Source organism: Ostrea edulis, chromosome 9, assembly GCF_947568905.1.
Source record: "Ostrea edulis chromosome 9, xbOstEdul1.1, whole genome shotgun sequence".
Lineage (NCBI taxonomy): Eukaryota > Metazoa > Mollusca > Bivalvia > Ostreida > Ostreidae > Ostrea > Ostrea edulis.
The window spans coordinates 24,926,732-24,946,775 of record NC_079172.1 but is presented as its reverse complement, the minus strand read 5'-3'; the positions used below and the strand labels follow the sequence as shown (position 1 = coordinate 24,946,775).

The 20,044-nt window shown below is 35.3% G+C and overlaps 3 protein-coding genes across 7 annotated transcripts in view; 1 reads left to right on the top strand and 2 right to left on the bottom strand.

The window, feature by feature from the left end:
* LOC125658461 (GATOR complex protein WDR24-like) overlaps positions 1–4,690 on the bottom strand; it is a 29,097-nt gene extending 24,407 nt beyond the window's left edge. Inside the window, exons 1-3 of one of the 2 annotated variants that reach the window (XM_056148964.1) lie at positions 4,570–4,670; positions 3,667–3,758; positions 1,090–1,187 (exon numbers count right to left, since the gene is read on the bottom strand). In XM_056148964.1, the coding sequence (XP_056004939.1) occupies positions 1,090–1,099 (10 nt within the window). In that variant the 5' untranslated portion in view covers positions 1,100–1,187; positions 3,667–3,758; positions 4,570–4,670. Of the gene's footprint in view, positions 1–1,089; positions 1,188–3,666; positions 3,759–4,569 lie in introns of both variants that reach the window. The other variant, XM_048889725.2, reaches the window with a different exon arrangement.
* Positions 4,691–4,857: 167 nt separating this feature from the next.
* Positions 4,858–6,963, top strand: LOC125658462 (E3 ubiquitin-protein ligase MSL2-like). Its single transcript, XM_048889726.2, has one exon. The coding sequence runs from the start codon at positions 4,990–4,992 to the stop codon at positions 6,133–6,135; it is 1,146 nt and encodes a 381-aa protein (XP_048745683.2). The 5' UTR covers positions 4,858–4,989; the 3' UTR covers positions 6,136–6,963.
* A 4,746-nt stretch (positions 6,964–11,709) lies between these two features.
* The window catches only part of LOC125658603 (monocarboxylate transporter 12-like), a 32,132-nt gene continuing 23,797 nt past the window's right edge, over positions 11,710–20,044 (bottom strand). Inside the window, exons 2-7 of one of the 4 annotated variants that reach the window (XM_048889903.2) lie at positions 19,740–19,799; positions 19,433–19,649; positions 18,755–18,898; positions 16,083–16,850; positions 13,717–13,767; positions 11,710–12,119 (exon numbers count right to left, since the gene is read on the bottom strand). In XM_048889903.2, the coding sequence (XP_048745860.2) occupies positions 11,911–12,119; positions 13,717–13,767; positions 16,083–16,850; positions 18,755–18,898; positions 19,433–19,598 (1,338 nt within the window). In that variant the 5' untranslated portion in view covers positions 19,599–19,649; positions 19,740–19,799 and the 3' untranslated portion in view covers positions 11,710–11,910. Of the gene's footprint in view, positions 12,120–13,716; positions 13,768–16,082; positions 16,851–18,754; positions 18,899–19,432; positions 19,650–19,739; positions 19,800–20,044 lie in introns of those variants that run through there. The other 3 variants (XM_056148959.1, XR_008798508.1, XR_008798507.1) reach the window with 3 other exon arrangements.

Here is a 20,044-nt window from a genome sequence, read left to right as displayed (position 1 = left end):
CATGATCAATTGTTAATTTGCACAGGAACATGCACTGATATATTGCAAGATTGTCAATTTCAGACAATGGCGATATGGATTCTGAAAACCACAGTATCCGGAAAGTCGGACAACAGTCTCTGAAATCAACAGCACTGACACACAAAAATCAACTAATATAAACAGGGTTCGAAATTACCTCATGTCCGAGATTAGTAAATATCATGTCAGACTAATAAACTCTCTATGGCACCAGTCCGTATGGACTTGTGAAAATCAGGATATCAATCTTGAATTGGTTAAGATTTTAGCAATTTGTCCGAGTCTCTGAAATTATTAGGTTTGATAAAATACCATCGAATAAAATTAATTTATAGGCTCATTTTATATGATATATTGGACGGACTAGTGAAATGCTTTGCGGACTAGTAAACATCAATAGTGACTAGTCCGTACAGACTAGTGCTTGAAAAAGTTAATTTTGAATCCTGATAAACATGATAAATACTACTAGGAATGATCAGGTGTTAAATCCAGCACATTGGAATCTGCTGTTGGAATAGATTTTCTGAATAATCCGTGTTCTAGGTAACTTTCATTTATTTCAATCCATCCATATTCATAAAATTGCTGTTTTCAAACCAGATCCATATGTTGCTAATGATATGATGACACCATTTTATTTATAATATTATGATCTGCTGCTCTATATACTTAAATACAGAATTATGCATATATCTTATTAGCACTTCTTTTCCACTTATCCAACAACAAAATCAAGCTGCAAAATCCTGCACATACAAAGGTAAAGTGTAAAATGCTCAATAAAGGCCACTTACTATGAAGAAAAATGACTGAACTATGGATATGTTGTGGTTCCTTTTGAATTGAAACAGCATATTTAATCACAGCTGTGTTATTTAATCTATTTCAACTCTCCTCTCATCTAATTATCAATTGTATTTTTTAATAAAATGAAATTTTAAAATAATCAAGGTAATATTTACTATCAATATGGAATATTAACTGCCATACATAATTCATATCTTTTGTAGTAAGTGTCCTCAAGAAAAACAAAAAATGAATTTATTTTAGAACGTGTATACCTACACAGGCTCATTTTATCCAGAAATTAAAGATATTACGCGGTACACATCCTCTTCATACAAATGTACCATCTTAATTATCCTCATCTATAGGATTCTATACTGGAAAATGAAAAGAGTTTCTCTCACATGCATATATATGAATATTTTCACTGCACATGTAAAACAAATGAAACTAGATGTGTTGATACAACATGAACGCTCCTACCATTAGTTAGGTATGTGAATATAAAGTATAAAAAGCACTAAAATGACCAAAAAAATCAGAACAATTGATTGTCAAATTTTTCGGAATTTTTGTCCCTTTCTCATAACAAACTATATATACATGTATATACACAGCATAAGAGAAAAGGTACAGAAGAGATAAGGTTCAGAAAATTTTAAAATCCATTTATGAGAGTAACTTAATTGGAACAAAACTTTACACTTGATCTGTAGCTCTTCAATATACAACTCCATACCAAACAGAGGCTAAAACTCTGCAGTCATAGCTGAGAAACACCCAGAAAACCTAAAGCTATAACCAGTTAATTGGTAAAATTTCAAACTCCATGAACCATGAATCTGCTCAAAGTACTTGAGGTCAACTGAAATTAAGCTTAAGTCTGATCTCATCAAAATTCTCAGGTTAATATACAGCGATTTTTTTCTACCCACTGGTACTGGTACCAGTACCCATTCAATTGGGAAAAATAGCGTCAAAATCTAACAAATTGGGAATTTTCTACCAATGTATCAGCAAATGATTTCAACTAAAAGAAAAGAATAAAGAGAACAAAACAAGAAGTAGTCATCTCTTTACAAAGTTTTTTACGGTAATATTTGCTGTTGTGAGCCACAAGGGATCGTCGTAGGCTTGTTTAGAATCATCGTAACTCTACAAAACACGCCCACTGCCATGATCTGTCCTTTCGATTTAATACTGGAAGTGAACATTTTAATTAATTGTACAACATTTCAGACTAAGGAAATTACGATGTCAGTAGTCTATTTTTCGGCAAATAAATTGAGAATTTTTAGTCTCAAAATTGGGAAAAATCAATGGTTTTTGGCATTGGGAATGGTACCGTTTATCGGTACCAGTTATATAAGGGAAAAAATCGCTGATATATGCAACCATAGTGAAAAATGTCCAGTACCTTGATCAGAGAGAAACTTTAAATTCAATTTGTAACTCATCAAATTTTAAAAGCTCAATATCTGCAAGAATAGCAAAATAAAGTTTGGAAAACTATTACTAAGATGAAATAACAAAATGGTGGACAGAAAGAGGCAAGACAATCTAGGGGGAGGGGGGGGTAATATAATATAATCTTCTATAAAATGAGATATGCATTCACAAATCCTAAAGACTGGTACATCATCAGATATTGTCAAGTACAATTCCATATCAATAAAAAAAAAATTGGCAATGAAAAGTTCTGCTAAATCTTTTCTGTGTGTCTCTTCCAGTCAGGGTTGGCAAAAAAGTGGTCAATATGAGTATTGACTGGGCCGGTGGTCAATACTGGTCAATAGTGGTCAATACTGGTTGATTGAAAATTGTTTGGTCATTATAGTCTGTGTTGTTGGTTATTTTAAATGTTTCAGTGGCCATTATGGTAAATACTGTAATTCATAACATGCACTATCAGTTTATAATATACTTGCAAGTCATAATATTAAATAAATAATGTATATGACTCAATTAAATAGGGGAAGATATAAAAGTTTATTGTAAAAATTAAAAACTGTTTCGTGGCCGTATTACTTTGGCACTGACAACAGCATTGCAGTCTTTACATCTTGCTGTGGTCTTGTTGTTGTCCTCAACAATATCATAGAAATTCCAAAATGTTTTGTTGAAGCCATAGATAGTATGATGGGGGAAGTGTTTTCTATTTCTGTTCAAATTCTTTAGTTTATCAAGAACTACCTATTGTTTCAAATCTTCATTTAACTGTTAAATAAACATTTTAGGGGGTGTGCTGGTGATGTTTTCATAACAATAACATGTACACTGGTCCTCTCTGGTCCCAGAGTATGCTAATTAACAACTGTCAACTCTGTTTCCTGTGCTCAGGTACATCTCCTGCTCTGTACATTGCAACACATTGTTTATCTACAGCATCAGTCACCCAATTCATATTAAATCACTGTGTTTATTTAATGTCCTGTTATTCTTAATCTGTCCAGGTACATGTATAAGAAGATCCTATTGTCTAGTTATGCTATATGTGACCCTCTTTTATAGTTCTGAAGATATTATGGTCACAGTTTCAGCAAACCAAATATATTAAACTTATGAAATTACATCTAATTATATAATGAAAATTATTGATAACCAATTGATCCATATATCATAATGAAAAGGCTTAATTTATCTTTGCAAAAAATATACAAAAATAGGAAAATGGACAGTTTAAATCTCAATTGACCAATATTGACCAGTATTGACCACTTAGGGAGTATTGACCGGGACGGTTAAAACCACTGGTTAAAACCGGGGGCGGTTTTAACCGCCCAACCCTGCTCTTCCTGCCTTATCTTTACATGGAACTGCAATTCCAGCCTCCTTAAATAACATTGGAACATTTACCTTTGTCATGAACCACACGAGACACATTGTGCATCACATTCATCCCTTCCTACTTAAGGTCATTCTCTTTCACATCTGAGGTCCATTGTGCTCTGTAAAAGAATGTAACATGGAATGAACGTAAAAACGTTTATCAAGAGAACTTGGATAATTATCATGATTATTCAAAATAAAGGCCATCACTTGGATACATGATATGCCTGTCTGTGCAAAATATGATTTAGACGTAATGTATAGCCATAACATTTCAAAATAAGGTCACAGTAACCTACTTTTGGGTCATGAGACACACCTTCCTCAAAGATGAATCAACTGACTAAGTTTGATGGTCCTAGGCCTCACAATGCTCAATATGTGATCCAACGTATAGCCAAAAAAGAGGGATAATCGCGTTTTAGCGAGAATATCTCGCTATAGGGGAAGTGTTCCCAACCTGTTTAACACCCTTTGTATAAGAACATGAACATTCGATCTGTTTCTTGGAACTAAGGTGATTTTGAGCTTTGTTTACAAGCGGTATCCTATTTTCGTGTCATCCCTTGTTAGATATCTATATATAGATTGAGAACAAAATGGATAAGAAGCCCCTGTGATTAACTTGAAGAACAATCATCCAATTACTGAATTGTCACATCTTGGAAGCTAGATAATCAAAATAAAGTTGTAGAAAGTAGGCAAAGTAGCTACACCAGCTGGTGTCGCTGCAATATAGCTACAGACTGATTCTTCCCATGTTAAAATATATAAAAACGAGGTAAAAATTAAGAGTCAGAGGAATCTCGGATTGGGTGGGTTTTTGTTTTTTTACTATTACCAGTCTCTTGTATGCAACACTGTTTAAACACTGAACATTTGTATATATTAACAAATACATACAAACAGAAAAAACATAACTAAAATTACCTATTCCTTAGAGTTAGAGGACTATGAATTATGACTGTTTCACTGTCGAACTGTTTTCTGATTACAGTTCGAAAGTAATTTCTACTTTCACTTTTGCGATAACTTCAGATAGTTCATTCCAAATTATTTCATACTACCAAAATAAAAATTAGCATCTACTAATAATAAATTAAAAAGAATATTTTTGTTTTCCTTTTTTTCCTTATATTCTGAATTTCAGTTCCAATATTTCAAGTATATTATTAACATAGAAAAATATAATAATATTGTCTTTGAAAGAGTTGTTTCCCTTGTGAACGCATATTTTGATGACGTCACTGAAAAATATGGCGCACTTGGAAGTGAAATTTTGTCAACCTTTTTACAAAATTTACGTGAAATACTTACCATAATTCAAGTACTAGCTGAATTTAGGAAGGAATGAACCCTTTAAATATTTATGTAGCAACATGTCGGTATGTCATGTCCGCACGTTTTGCCGATCGCGACACTTGGGTGGATCTTTACCGATACCTCCCGTATCTTCGACGGTCACTTGGATGTTATGTATGCAGAAACTTGGCTGTTAATCCCCATTCACCATCTCATAAGAACTGTCAACACTTTGTGTGCAAACACTGTATTGGTGGTAGGATGAAACTGAAGCCACAATGCAGTTGGTGCAAAAAATACGAAGGATTCGTAGAAAATACCCAGCTGCGCATTGTAATTGTTGGGTTCAAAAGAATATGCCATGTTATTCATAGTTCCCCAATCATGACAGCCTTAAGGGAAAATAATTCAAATGGGGAAAACGATAATCTTATTCAAATAATTGAAGAGGGCTTAGAATTTCAAGACAATTTCAAAATGTGCTCACCGATTCCATTACCGCCAGTATTGTTTCCTAGTCAACCACCCGAAGTGAAGAAGTCATTAGAGGTACCAAAGGTAGAACTTGTTGAGCCTTTAGCTTCAACTTCAGAAACAAAAAGTGAACAGGAAGACAATCTTTCACCACCCGTATTAGAGAAATCTCGAGAATTCGACAAAGAACTTGAAGTTAATGTTGATGTTGAAACACATGAATTGTCCCCAACAACATCAGAAGAACTTATTGATGTATGTAAGTTGCCGAGCCCGAATGAACAAGACAATCTTTTAAAAAGGAAGAGGGAGCCAGTTTTGTCTTTTGAGGCTTTTCAAAATACAAAGCTGTTAGAACACAGACTACTTGCAGTTAACTGCATTGGACCAAAGGGGGGTAACTTAAGAATCTCTTCAACTCCCATTGTTGAAATGTCTGTTAAAAAATCAAAACATTCTAGTAATCCCAGTGACATTAAAATTTGCAAATGTGGCAGAGGTGGAACAAACAGTCGATTGACTTGTCTAGGCCAAAGATGTCCATGTTATATAAAGAAACTACCATGCATCAACTGCAAGTGTCGAGGGTGCAGGAATCCAAGAAAAGCAACTGCATCTAATTCTGAAATCTTATCAAACAACAATAATATTTCAGATTCCTCATCTTCATTGGATGCAAAGGTTTCCCAAAATGAAAATATTTGTGTTGTAAAAAAATGATTAATCAATAATTAAGATCTACTTAGAATGTTTGTGGTAAATGTACACTTAGCTGTATTGTGATAACATGTATTTATTATTTATTATTGTCTAGTGTCAGATCAAGTTGGTCTTTTATATAAAAAAAAAGTTTCTGAAAGGTTATCTCGGTGTGGGATAGTTTTAATTGTAATTGATCCAAAGTACTTCAAAGTCAATTTTTGTTGAAAATCGTATACATGTATGAGTCCATGAAATAAAACCTCTGATGAAAAAAAATGTGTTATTTGACTTGCAATTATGTCATGCATCTACAGTAAAACAGCATTAAAGCATCTATCTTGTTGCCATACAACAATTGCTGTACATATAATTTGCTATACATTTTCAGCAAATTTGTAACTCATAGAGATACTAATATACTATTTTAAAGAAATTCAATTTTGGTTTGCTAGAAATGTTGCTCTGGTGAAAATAAATTTATCTTGGGATCAGAATGTTGTTTTCTGGAGTTTTTTTGTGACCATTAATACTTTGTTGTAAACTTTACACGATCATTATGATATGGATTTTTTTTTTCACAAGAAAACTTATTGAAATTGTTGAGATTTACATTAATTTTCATTGGCCAGGTATTGAAATTTACTTCATCATGGCATTAATAGACTTGCTATATGTCTGTTGTAAAAAAAAAAAACAACCCAGTTTTATATAGAATATTTTAGAAAGTTTGCTGGGGAATCAAAGATTATATTTGTTAGTATAATTTTTCTTGTGTTTGTGATGTGTTTTAAAACTGCTGTGTGAAACAAACTAAGAACTAGACATGAAATATTTCATGATTTCTCATCTTGTGATTGTAATATCTGTTCAGAAATCTATTTTTTCTTTCATTTACAGTATTTACCAAGTGTATGCAGGGTAACTAAGAAATGAAGCATGCTCATGATTATTAAAGTGAACATGTAGATTACGAGATGTGTTAATTGTGCATATCATACACATATTCATAAACAGGAGTTTACGTGTACATATACTTTTTATACATTAGTTTTAGACGGTTTGTAAAGTCCTGTATGAATGTTGAGTGTTTATAGTGAGTTACAAATGCGTTATGATTTCATTGTTCATGTGAAATTTTTAGTTTTTGCTCAAGTAAGAACTGCCTTTGTGTTCTCGTAAATTTTGGTATATACACATGTACTGCAATATCCAGTTTGCTTGCTGCTATGAGGCATCAGATCTGAGGAATATTTTAAAATGTCATTTTTCAAAAGAAGTGTTATTGGTGTGCATTGTAATTAGAAAGGTGCATCGTTTAATTAAATACACCATGATTCTACACGACTGCTTCTATGTAAGGCCAAGTAAAATTAATTAGTAGATTATCATTCAAACTTCACAAAAAAATGGTGCGGGTGGGAGGATTTTATTTTTGATTTTTCGCCATGGTATTCTTGACCTCGAAAATGTCTTCTCTCATTGAGAAAAGGCTTTATAAATCATAATTACATGTGTATTTGGGTTTCTAAAAGGCAAAGTGAAACAAAGTACGTTTACGATACCGGACCGGACATAAAAATATCCGGAAATCGTAATTTTGAAAAATAAAAAAAATCGGGGCGGGGTGATTTTCGAGGGGCGGGTGGGAATGATAATCTACTAATTAATTTTACTTGGCCTAATCCTTAACAGAACCTTGTAAACAAAGTTCATTGAAATGTTCATTCTTTTATATATTTTTCTTGATACATACCAGTTTTCATCAAAGGTAGGTAAACATTACAAAGCGGGTTCTTTGTGAATATATGTATACCTACCAAGCAAATTTTTAAAAAATACATTTTAACACATCAAATATTGAATTCGTCAAATTGTAGCCTTGCCCTTGGAGACTTATTTGTATGTGAAACTTTACATAGTATTTTGGTCCTATCTTAACCTTACACAGGGACCATTCTAGTACAATGAACAAAAATGCATCTTGCATACACCTTGATAAATAGTAGCCCATTTGTATGCAAACAGAGCAGGTTCTTTGTTACCATGCATGTGGACATTTCATGTACCAAGATTTTTTTTAAATAGCATTGTCAAAATTTTGCTTATTTGTCAAACTTCATTTGATGTGTAATAAAGAATTGTGAAATCCGTGTTAAATTTTAATATATTTAGCATGTGAACGCTTTACTGATGTCGTGTGCAATAAATCATGCATGATATATGTACATGCCAACTTTCCCAATTCCGATGGAATTTTGTCGATCCTTCTCAATTTCCTGATTGGAATCCTTATAAAGTTGTTTCCTGATTACCAGTTCTTATATATAAATGCCCATCCACAATGAGATGTATTATGGTATGGCATTTATGTCTGTCTTTTAGCTTTTTCATGTCCTGCTCATACTATTGAGGTCCAGAATCATCAAACTTTTGTCAGCTGACACAACTTGGGTAGACAATGTGTCGCACTTAAAACTTCAATCACTGTGACTTTTACGATGATGTGGCAAAACTCTTGTTGGGCTCATAACTGGATAATTATTTGGCCTAGAATCATCAAAATCCGTCAGTTAATGCATCTTTGAAAGGTGTGTTGCACCCTACATTACATTCTCTACACAGAGTTGTTCCTCTGTCACAGATACCTCTGTAAACATCTCATTATTACATGCACCAGTGTAAATCCAAATGAAAATAAAAATAAGAACTAGATTACGAAATATCGGGATATTGTAGGGCAAGCAACTTATTGTAGTTTTTATTTCCCATTACAATGCATATCTACCTATAAACATGTAGTACAGCTGAACAATATCCGTGTTTCTCAATGCTTCTTGTGTCACAGAAACACTTGACAATTTATCTGCTTAATATTAACCGTGACGGTCATTTGGATTCGTGCGTTGACCAGTCAACTATTGTAGGTCAACATGGCGTTGGTCGAAGTGGAAGAAGAAGACTATGATAAATTAATAAATGCTTTTGATTCGACACAATATTTTCAAGTTGCACAATACTGGGCTTTACATAGTACAAATTCGTAAACGTTTCCAGACAAATTCCCAATTCCCTGCGACACGGGGCATATTTTTATTTTGGAGTTTAATATCACCAAAGAAGATTGTTAAGTGAAATCAGCTTAAAAAAATATGAGAAAATTGATTTTTCAACTTTGAAATGAAAAAAAAAAATAACGATAATGTTAATGAAAAGAAGTTTGTTTAGTGCCCCCCCCCCCCCCCCCCCGAAAAGAAGTTTGTTTAGTGTCCCCCCCCCCCCCCCCCCCCCACTCTTCTTTTTCTTATTTGTTGATATGAAATTTTGAAACAAACAAAATGTCAATTATAAGATCTATTTTAAGTAGTGTACATGTACAAAAAAAATGTACCTATTAGACTTGACTAATATGAATTTGACATATTTTGATGAAAGTGTTGGAAAATTAAAATGATCGAATTTAATTACTTCCGTGTTGGTATTTCAACTGCTGTGGTGTCCACCCTACCGGTCCCCGCCTTAAGTGATAATTGGCTTCCTTGACATCCCTCTCTTCCTTGATATCCATCTCTACATACATTTTGGCAGGTGTCTTCAAAGTCTTTTAATTCACGTATACCGAATGTGTACCATCAATCAGCATGGTAAGTCGCCATGACCATTTGGAAAATGCGGGCATTCCTTTATAATTCGAATTTAAACGCAAAATAAACCATTTTATATGAAAATAATTATTATTAACGATTTTCAAATTAAAATTCTTAATTATTGTTAAATCGCATGTACATATATTAACACATTTAAAATGATCTAAATACAGTCTGCATCTGACGCGGTATATATAGGCTACACCACATTAATGTACATATGTATATTTATGAACCATTGATTTAAGTTTACAAAAAATACATGCATGCGCAAACTGAATTCCTCTAAACAAAAACATCTGTATTAAATAATCGAAAATTTTCATAACATTTTTTACTTAAGGGTGACAATGTTATATAAAATCGGACCTGAACTGACCTAATGGGATTTTATTTTTACTCTCATCCCCATTCTTCCATTTTAAACTTGAATATTCATAATTCTGATTAAATTAAACTTTATTTAGGCAAGGGATTTCTCTCTTTCCCTCAATGTCTACGTATGTGGATGAATAAAAAGTACTGAGGGTGTCCGAAATGCAGAATTTGACCGTTCGTTCCCATTTGGTCCAAAACAATGAGAACGGAACGTTCCCTATCTCAAAGCGTTCCATTCCCGATAAGAACCGTTACATTCTCGCTGAGAACCATTCCGTTCAAACCGTTCAGTGTTCGTTCCAAACGTTAAGCATTCGTTCACCGTACCACTGGTGTAGTAGTACGTTTCAAGGTCTGTATATTTGAGTCCCTGCTAGAATCCACAAACTTTGTCGGCCATCTTTGTTTACAACTATGGTCCAATACTTAGTCGAAAGTATAACTGGAAACACGAGTTTTCATTGGACGACCAGTATGTTGTAGGGGTTCCAGCAGTCTCGTTTAAAGTCAGAATTTCGCAAATTCTTTGGTCGTTATAACGATCTAGTTTGCCAATACCTGTATAACCTATGATTGGGTCAAATGCTGTATGACGTGTTTTATACCGATTGATAGGCTGTTCTTGGCACACTGATTTTGACTACAGATTACTCCGTTTACCTGATTTCAGCTTAATATGACTTCTGTTGGTAATTAATAGAGTTTGCCAAATAAAAAGGTTGGTGGCGGATTTGTAACTTTTGTGATTGATTAAGTAATGTGAGTATAATGATATAAACATTCTGGAACGCTCCCAGTGTGAATATGAACATGTACGAGTCATTTTCGCTATATAAGACTTGGTTTTCAAAGTTCCCCAGCCAATTTCGAAGTAAAGTGATTCTCTTGGAACAGAAAGAGATAGATCAGTACCAATTCTACCTGTGGATGGCTCTACGTTTTGAGTTTATCAGCATCGTAAATGTAACTATAGGAATTAAAAACTATTTATTATACAAACGCATGCTTACTAAATGTAATTTAAAGAGTACAGTTTTGAAAGAGTTTTCCTACCAATTTCAAAGTTTCTTCAAAATTTCATTTTTTTTAATAACAACTATGGTTTTAAGATCATCTCTATATTCGTACTAGCTGAGGTGATGTGACAAGAACAGACTCGGGTTACCAAGAACTGGAACATACTCCATGCCAGTCTGTCATCTTTGAAAAACAATTTGGGTGCTATAGAGATGTTTTTCTTTGCAAAATAAACATTATTTGTTTTGGATGGGATAAACTTAAGAAGCCACTTATTTCACAACAATTCCAATATTTGTAAATCATGATTTAACTTCCATTCAATATCTAAAATATTGTATAATGATTGTTGAACTAAATTGTCACCAGCAAATAGTCTACATGTTGATAACATCTCTAGTGCAAGATCGTTTATACATATCAAGAAGGGAAGTGGTCCTAAATCAGAAACCTAGGGTGCACCTGTAAAAATAAATCGTTTTGATGATAAAAATATCCTTATAAATCACTTCTGGAAACCGTAATTGTCGAGGAATAAAACAAAAGACACATACTGCACAATAAAATTTTATTGTTGCGCCTTTGGCATTAAAATCATCACTTACAACAATCGTCTTTAAAATTAGTCTTTCACTCTTGGAGTGGGAATCATATGGTTAAATATATTGATGAATAATCAAAAGTAATATTGGCAGAGTAGTAATGGATATATTTCAGATGTGACTTTCATTTTTCACGATCTTCTACTTCTTTCTCATTTTTCACGATCTTCTATTTCTATATTTTTGATATGGTCGTCATCTTTTTCATTATCATTGTTTACCTCCTCCTTTTCAGAATTGTTTATCATGACTTCGGTTTCATTATTTCTCATCATCCTTTGTTTGCTTCGATGGAAATCAGTCTTGCTCATTGTCAGTATCATCATAACCCCAAACACTGCCGCCATCGCATAAAAAATACCTATGAAAACAAGACTATATGAATCACAGTGTTAAACTGACATGCAAAAGACATCCAACCTCCAATTGTGGTAATATTTCCTTTATTTCATTTAAATATTAAAAAATCGTTTCATTTTCACATCTACTAGAATATGCACATCCATTTTATTGGGTGGTACATCGAATTTAAAGTTAGCCATCATTACTTTCGCGAACAATGCCGAGACTGAAGAGGCGGTTTCATAGTGCAACAAAAAATATGCCCCTGTTAGCATTTCTTGCTGCTCGAACGATATGTAGAGTGTATAGAGTTCGTTTCACGGTTGACTTGTGCCATAGGGGTCATCTGCATTTCATTCAGACGCGTCTAATACAAAGCAGAAGGAGTCTCGGGTAGATTAGTGCTCGTACAAATACGTCCATCTCACACATTACTCTTTCGGCGAGAGAGTGGCAACGTGTGGATTTGATTCATCAGAGAAGAGTACACGGCGTCATTGAATAGGTAACACAGTCGACAGGGGATGCTTACTCCTCCTAGGCACCTGATCCCACCTCTGCTGTGTCCAGGGTCCGTGTTTGCCCGACTGTCTATTTTGTATTGCTTATAGGAGTTATGAGATTGATCACTGTTCGTTATCTTCACCTTTCATATGGATGGTATCTGTGCACACATAGGAATCAGCATCATGTCAATGGTGATTTTAAAAGAGAGTTTGATTCCATAGCAGTGGAAACACCTCACTACAGCATCTCGGCATATTCTTGGATTATGTGCCTATAGTGTGTCATTTCCAGTTTTTGGTGCAGTTCTAAATCGGTTGAGTAAGTGCAACCTCATGAAACCATTTTGACGCCGCGTCTAAACCTTCGGTCGACCAGTCAAAGGGCGGCCAGCAGTTGTACAAATCAGTGTAAGATGTTCGTAGGGACGACACATTGTACTTTATGGATATTTAGGTCTAGCTACAGGGTTTGGGGCGTTCCAACCCATCGTCTTGTTGCGTACATCGTTGGGTAGCCTACGCATCCTATACGCCATATGAGAAACCAATTTCAATATTGGACTACAAGTATTCTTACAAATATCTAAAGGATATCAAACATGTCCGAGAAATTTTGTCGCGTGTATTCGTGCACATCCTAACCAAGGCATGACGTTTCGTGGACACGGGAAGTGTGGTTGAGTTCAATCAACCGTGAATTGCTTGGGAATGTATATGTATATATATATATTGCGATTCAAAACTGCTCACAATAAATCATTAATATTTTTAAAATATCGACGTTTAATTAGGGTTGTGTTTATTTTGCGTGTCTGTAAAGAAGAAAATAATATACATGATTTTCACATTGATGGAAATGTGAAGGTTTACGTCTTTTTGTACGCAGTGAGGGGGTGTCCAGAATCCGTGAAAATTCCATCATGGAAACAAGAATCATACAAAATCAGTAATGGACCCTGCTCATCCCAAATCATCCTGGATCAGCCTACTGTTAACTTACATGCAAGGTGAAGATAACGAACAGTGATCAATCTCATAACTACTACAAGCAATACAAAATAGATAGTTGGGCAAACATACATTTAAAACAAATAAAACAATCTTACTCACCAGAGATCACGAAAACGGTAGTGTAGCCTCCAGTTTGTGTTTTAGCAATATCTGCAATAATGAGAAATATGTTATGTTTATGAATAAGAACATCCTGCAGGTGACTCTCGATAACCGAACTTCCATATCTTGAAGTTCTTGATCTCTCAATCACAGTCCCATTTTTTCTTTATACATGTATAACTAAGTAAATTTACTCCTTCTTGATCTATGGAGGTTCTTGATCTCTCAAAGTGAAATTTGGGTCTAGTAAAACATGGTTTTTCACTCTTGGTATCTCAGAGTGTTGGTAGGGTATACCCACTATCACTCAAGCGTGTAATCATTTCCAACTGGACCTTACCTGGATAACAGTGAATGTCTGGGCCTATCGTGGCCGCATTAATGAGATATTTACAAACACCCGTGCTCATTTTTGGGGATAGATAATTAATTATTTGATACGACAGATTTAACCTTACATGTGTGTTTCGTTTTGGAGGTAAATAATTAATTGTTCAATTATACAATTTTTACAACAAACGGATAGCTTTAATTTTGAAAAGTTCGTTTTCACTTGACAATAAGGCAGTAATATAAAAAGGATAATTTAGAGTCATGTACATGAAAAAAATACGTAGGAAAACTGGTCAAAATCCCAGGATGTTTTGAATTTACACTTCCGGATACTATAAAATCTAAATCATGACGGTCGGACATTTGATTTACGGATTTAATTCAACCCTCTATCTCTCAAACCCTTGATATTTTATCAAGACCCTCTCAGTTATCGAGAATCACTTTTCCATATATACTAGCGGAAAAAAGAAACTGTGCATTATCTAATATATGAAAAAATAATAAAAAATAACAATGAACAAATTCTATTTTTTGTATTACTGTTAACAAATGTATTCGTTACAACATTTCATAATCAATTAATGTTAACGTCGAATAATGTCAATTTCAGCACACTCGAAAGACACTGGTATTCGAACTTGAATTAACAAAGTTAATAACACGTGTGACCACCATTTCCATTCACGCATGATTGACAACGGCGCCTCATTGATTCCACTAAAGTGTTCAGAAATGCTTGAGAGATGTTGTTCCAGATGTTGGTTAAAGCCTGGCCTAAATCAGCCAATGTCATTGACTGATTTGGTAAACGGCATAGACGTCGTTCCATTTCATCCCAAAAGTGCTCGATCGGCGATAAATCGGGGAAAACAGCTGGCCAAGGCAAGACATCGACATTCTGTTGAACAAAAAAGTCCCTGACTACACGTGCAACATGTGGCCTTGCGTTGTCTTGCTGCAGAGTGATGTGATTTTGCTGTCTCTGTATGAAGGGTATCACGTGGCGCTGAATAATTTCGTCTCTATAGCGTACACCAGTGAGATTTCCATTGACAATTTGTAGAGGGGTCCTTCCACGTGCTGTTATTCCACCCCACACCATAACGATGCCTCCACCGAATTGTCGACCTTGCACAACACAAGCGTCCTAGTACCGCTCCCCAACGCGACGATACACTCTACAACGGCCGTCACTGCAATCCAAATGAAATCTGGATTCATCAGTGAACAGAATATTGGCCCCGTCCTGTATTCTGAATCGCAGATGTCGTCTGAACCATGCTAGTCTAGCGATACGATGACGTTGAAGCAGTATTGGGCGCACCGATGGACGTCTTAGTCTGATGTTTTGCTCGCGTAGATGATTACGCACAGTTCTTGGACTGATTGGTCGAAGTCCAGGAATGCTACCAGCAGTCAAACTTGCTCTCTGGAAACGATTTCTCAGGTGCACAAGTCTAATGTGGTTGTCCTGTCGATGCAACGTCACACGAGGACGCCCAGAACGTGGTCGATCCCGAGTGTTACCAGATTGTTGGAAACGTCTACATAATGACTGGATGGTGTTCTGATGAACTCCAAAGTCTCTTACTACGATATTTTGTGCCATTCCAGCTTGAAGCATCCCAACAGCACGATTACGTTATTTTTTGCCGAGTCGTGGCATGACAGAAGGGGTAAATTTTGTCAAAACTAAAGTGCTTTCCTTAACGAATAGTGTCCAAACAAACTTTTTACACTTCTTACTCCAAAATGTATTGGCCAGTAAAACTCGTGCGTACGAACACTTCAATAAAAAACATGTGTCTACTAACCATGGAAAAGTCCGTGCATCTGAGTCGGGTACTATCCGATATTGTTAAAAAAAACCATCACCTTTATCGATTGTTTAGATTTTATAAAATAATATAAACAATAAATATAGAAAAATCATAATTTTATAATGCACAGTTTCTTTTTTCCGTTAGTATATATTACAACAAACGCATTACAATTTGATCAGCAATATATTCTTAGAAATATTTTACCTCCAATAATTGGCCCAACTAGAAATCCTACACCACTGGTGAGCATTTCAATACCAAAAGCTGTTGACATTTGCTTGAGGCCAACGATTTCAACACTAATAGTGGTTAAAAGCGACCAAACGCCGCTAGAATACAATCCAAGAATTATGGAATAGAAAATTTTTCCAGCAAAAGAAGCCCCAGTCAATGGAAGAAATGATGTACACAGACCAAGAATGACGTAGGATCCCATGTATAGGATTTTTCCATCTACATTCGGATCAGACGCGGCTAGACCAGTTATAGTTCTGGACAAACAGTTAATTATTCCAAACAAGGACATGAGAAAAGCTGCCTGCCACTGAGAAGAACCTGTACTGATATAATATTGGGGCAGAAACAGTACTGACGTGTTAAGACTTGTACTCCAACATAAAATACTGATACAAAGAAAACAAAACGCCCGATTTAAGAAAATTCCACGAATGCCATTCACTATCTTCTTCATCCGCCATGATAAAGTTTGTGATCTTTTTCCTCCTCTTCTCTCTAGATGATGAATCCTGATGCACATAATGAATACACAAGTCTGTAGACTCACTGCGGACAGAAGAAGAAAAGCGCCATCGATTCCGTACGTTGTCAAGAGGAATTCCGTAAATATTGGAAACACAGTCACTCCGACACCAGTTCCTGATACCACCACCCCTGTCGCTACACTAGGATTCTCGTGAAAGTAGTAGCCTACGACAACAACACTGGCTGAGTATACCATGGACTGACCAATACCTGAAACAAATACATGTATACATAAGCATGGAAAGAATTGTTAAAGCATTTCAATTGTTTAAGGAAATAGGAAACTAAGCTGTAAAGGAAGTGCAAATCATTGTGACACATGCATCTTTAAGGCTGTATTATTGAGGGTTCTATAACGTGCGAACACCTATATGTTCTATATGATCAATTCCTATCCTTAAAACCTTTGAAAGTCTGTTGGAATTCCCAAGGACATGAGTTGTGCTCCTTTATAACTGACCTGTTTTTATACTCCTATGAAGCAGAGTTTATTCCAAAGCCTTTACATGAGAAGAAAAAACCTCTTCATGTGACTTTCAACTCGACATTTAGATATGTCGACGACGTTCTTTCTATTAACAATAACAATTTTCATTCATATGTCAAATCGATATATCCAAATGAGCTTACAATGAAAGACACCACAAATTCGTCCACATCTGCTTCGTCCGTAGACATCTTTTTGAACATAATATTAGATGTTGACGGCAAACTAACAACTCAACTTTATGAGAAATGGGGTCATTTCAGCTTCTCCATCCTCAACTCCATTATCACATGCATATGGTGTTTGTACGAGATCGTATCTCTCAACTGATTCGATACGCAAGAGCATGTTCTGGGTATGGTCAGTTTTTAAATCGAGGCAAGCTAGTGACAAACCAGTTGATTGTACAGGAGTTTCAACAGTCTTGATTAAAGTCAGCATTTCGCAAATTCTATGGTTGTTATAACGATCTAGTTTGGTAATACAACCTATCATTGGGCCAAATGCTGTCTGACGTGCTTCATACCGATTGTTAGGCCATTCTTGGCACACTGATTTTGACTACGGATAACTCCGTGTACCTGATCAGGATATAGAGCTCACGGCGGATGTGACCGGTCGACAGGGGATGTTTACTCTTCCTAGACACCTGATCCCACCTCTGGTGTGTTCAGGGGTCCTTGTTTCCCCAACTATCTATTTTGTATTGCTTATAGGAGTTATGACATTGATCACTGTTTGTTATCTTCACCTTTCATGTAGCAATATTCATTATCACCTGCATATGGTGTTTACATCTCTCAACTGAATCTATACACAAGAGTTGTCTTTTAAAATCGAGACAGGCTATTGATAATCAAGAAGATGCTACAGGAGTTTCAATGGTTTCATTTAAAGCTGCCATTTCGCAAATTCTATGGTCATTATAACGATCTAGTTTGTTGGGGGAAAATACATTCTTTTGGTCAAACGGTGCCTGATGTTTTTCATCTAAATTGTTAGACCGTTCTTCACCCACTGATGTTGACTACGGATTACTCCGTTTACCTGATCAAGATATAGGGCTCATGGCGGGTGTGACCGGTCGACAAGTTATGTTTACTCCTCCTAGTCACCTGATTCCACCTCTGGTATATCCAGGAGTCCGTGTTTTCCCAACTCTTTATTTTGTATTCCTTGAAGGAGTTCTTCGCCTGTTCACATTTTCCTTCTAATGTCGTAGGAACAGTCACTATGTAAAACTTATACGGTACCAATTTTGATGCACTAGATGCGCATTTCGACAAATAATGTCTCTTCAGTGATGCTCAACCGAAATGTTTGAAATCCGAAATAACTATGAAGTTTTAGATCTAAATATAGCCAAAAACAGCGTGCCAAACAATATCTACGTGAATCAAACCCAGGCCCTCCCTGTTGTAAAACCAGCACCCTAACCACTGGGCTACCACGAACGGTAGGCATGAGTGAAAAACTATTTAAAAGATCATACAAAGGGTAGTAATTCAAAGTGTGTGTGTCTGCGAATATTGATCATGAAATCATACACTGTATGTTCTAAAACCTGTGCATATCTACCATTTCGATCAGTTTTTCTATGTAAACATCTACATTAAAATACATGTACCTGCAACAATTCCATAAAAAAACAGAATGATTTCAATTCTGGGCGAAAAACTTGATATCATAAATCCAACGACGTTAAGGACCGACCCAATAAACATGGCAGATCTACAGGACGAGGTATTTATCACCATAGCTGAGATTGGTCCTGAAACACATCAAACATTGTTTTAACCATACGATGCACTGAAATTCATAAATATTGCTCGATACATAAAATTAAGTTTTAAGTTTCTTTTATTATTTCTAAAGGATACTATACATTTTATCTATCGGGAAAGCTTGAATTGCGGGTAAAATAAGAATTTTGGAGGATGAGGAAAATTCGACGAATACAACAACGCCAAAGTACACATGTAAAATGAAATTCGGGCAACACAAAGATTGGAAACACATAATTTCAAGCTTCAAGATTCCATTCAACCTATAGAGAGAGAGAGAGAGAGAGAGAGAGAGAGAGAGAGAGAGTCTAATAAATAAAAAATTAGACACTGTTACGTGTATATCAGTATCATTGTGACTTGGTATTAATAAATACAACCATGATTTTCCTTTGTGGAACTTTACCTGGTACCTTATGGGATCTAAATTGAAATTACATTGTCATTATCTAGATTGCATTGCAACACCCCCTCGTAAGAGATCAATGTATTTTGTTAAAGTAAGTCTGTAGTGTACTTACCAGCCAAACAAAAAACACTAGTGAAAAGGGATCCTGCCCAGGTGACTTCAGAAGAAAACTCAGGAAATTTCTTCAATAATCCAAGATGTATAATTCCAGCAGAATACCCTAAACTTGATCCAAGAAAATTGACCATAAAGGCGGCTAGAAGAATAGTCTTCTGCATCGTGCGATTTCAGTCTCTATTTAGAGAGTAATCAAGCCAACAGCAGATATTCTAAAAGAACAAAACAACTTAGACATATTACCATCATGCATGTACCATAATCTAACTCAAATGGATTATTCCGTAGTACATGAACTATACCTCTCTGGCTCACCACTTTGCCTCTAGTCGTAACATTTATTCAACCATATCATCACTTACCTGAAAAGGAATTTTAATGTTTTTATTTCATTGCAGGGTTATTTTTTCTTGCTGACTTGCTTAACATTCTTGCACGTGTTATTTGTTTCTTAATTAAATATTTCGGTGTTATGGTTGATTGTATTTTTTTATCTATAAATTACGTATACATTATACCGTATATATTTGATGTGTGTGTATGATGTTAAGGTAAAATACATGAATGTATCGGAGTCGTGATTTAGCGCATCTGTCTGATCAGCCAA

Bases quoted from the DNA above. Each gene is read 5' to 3' on its own strand.
- LOC125658462 (XM_048889726.2), top strand. From the start codon at position 4,990: ATGAACCCTTTAAATATTTATGTAGCAACATGTCGGTATGTCATGTCC.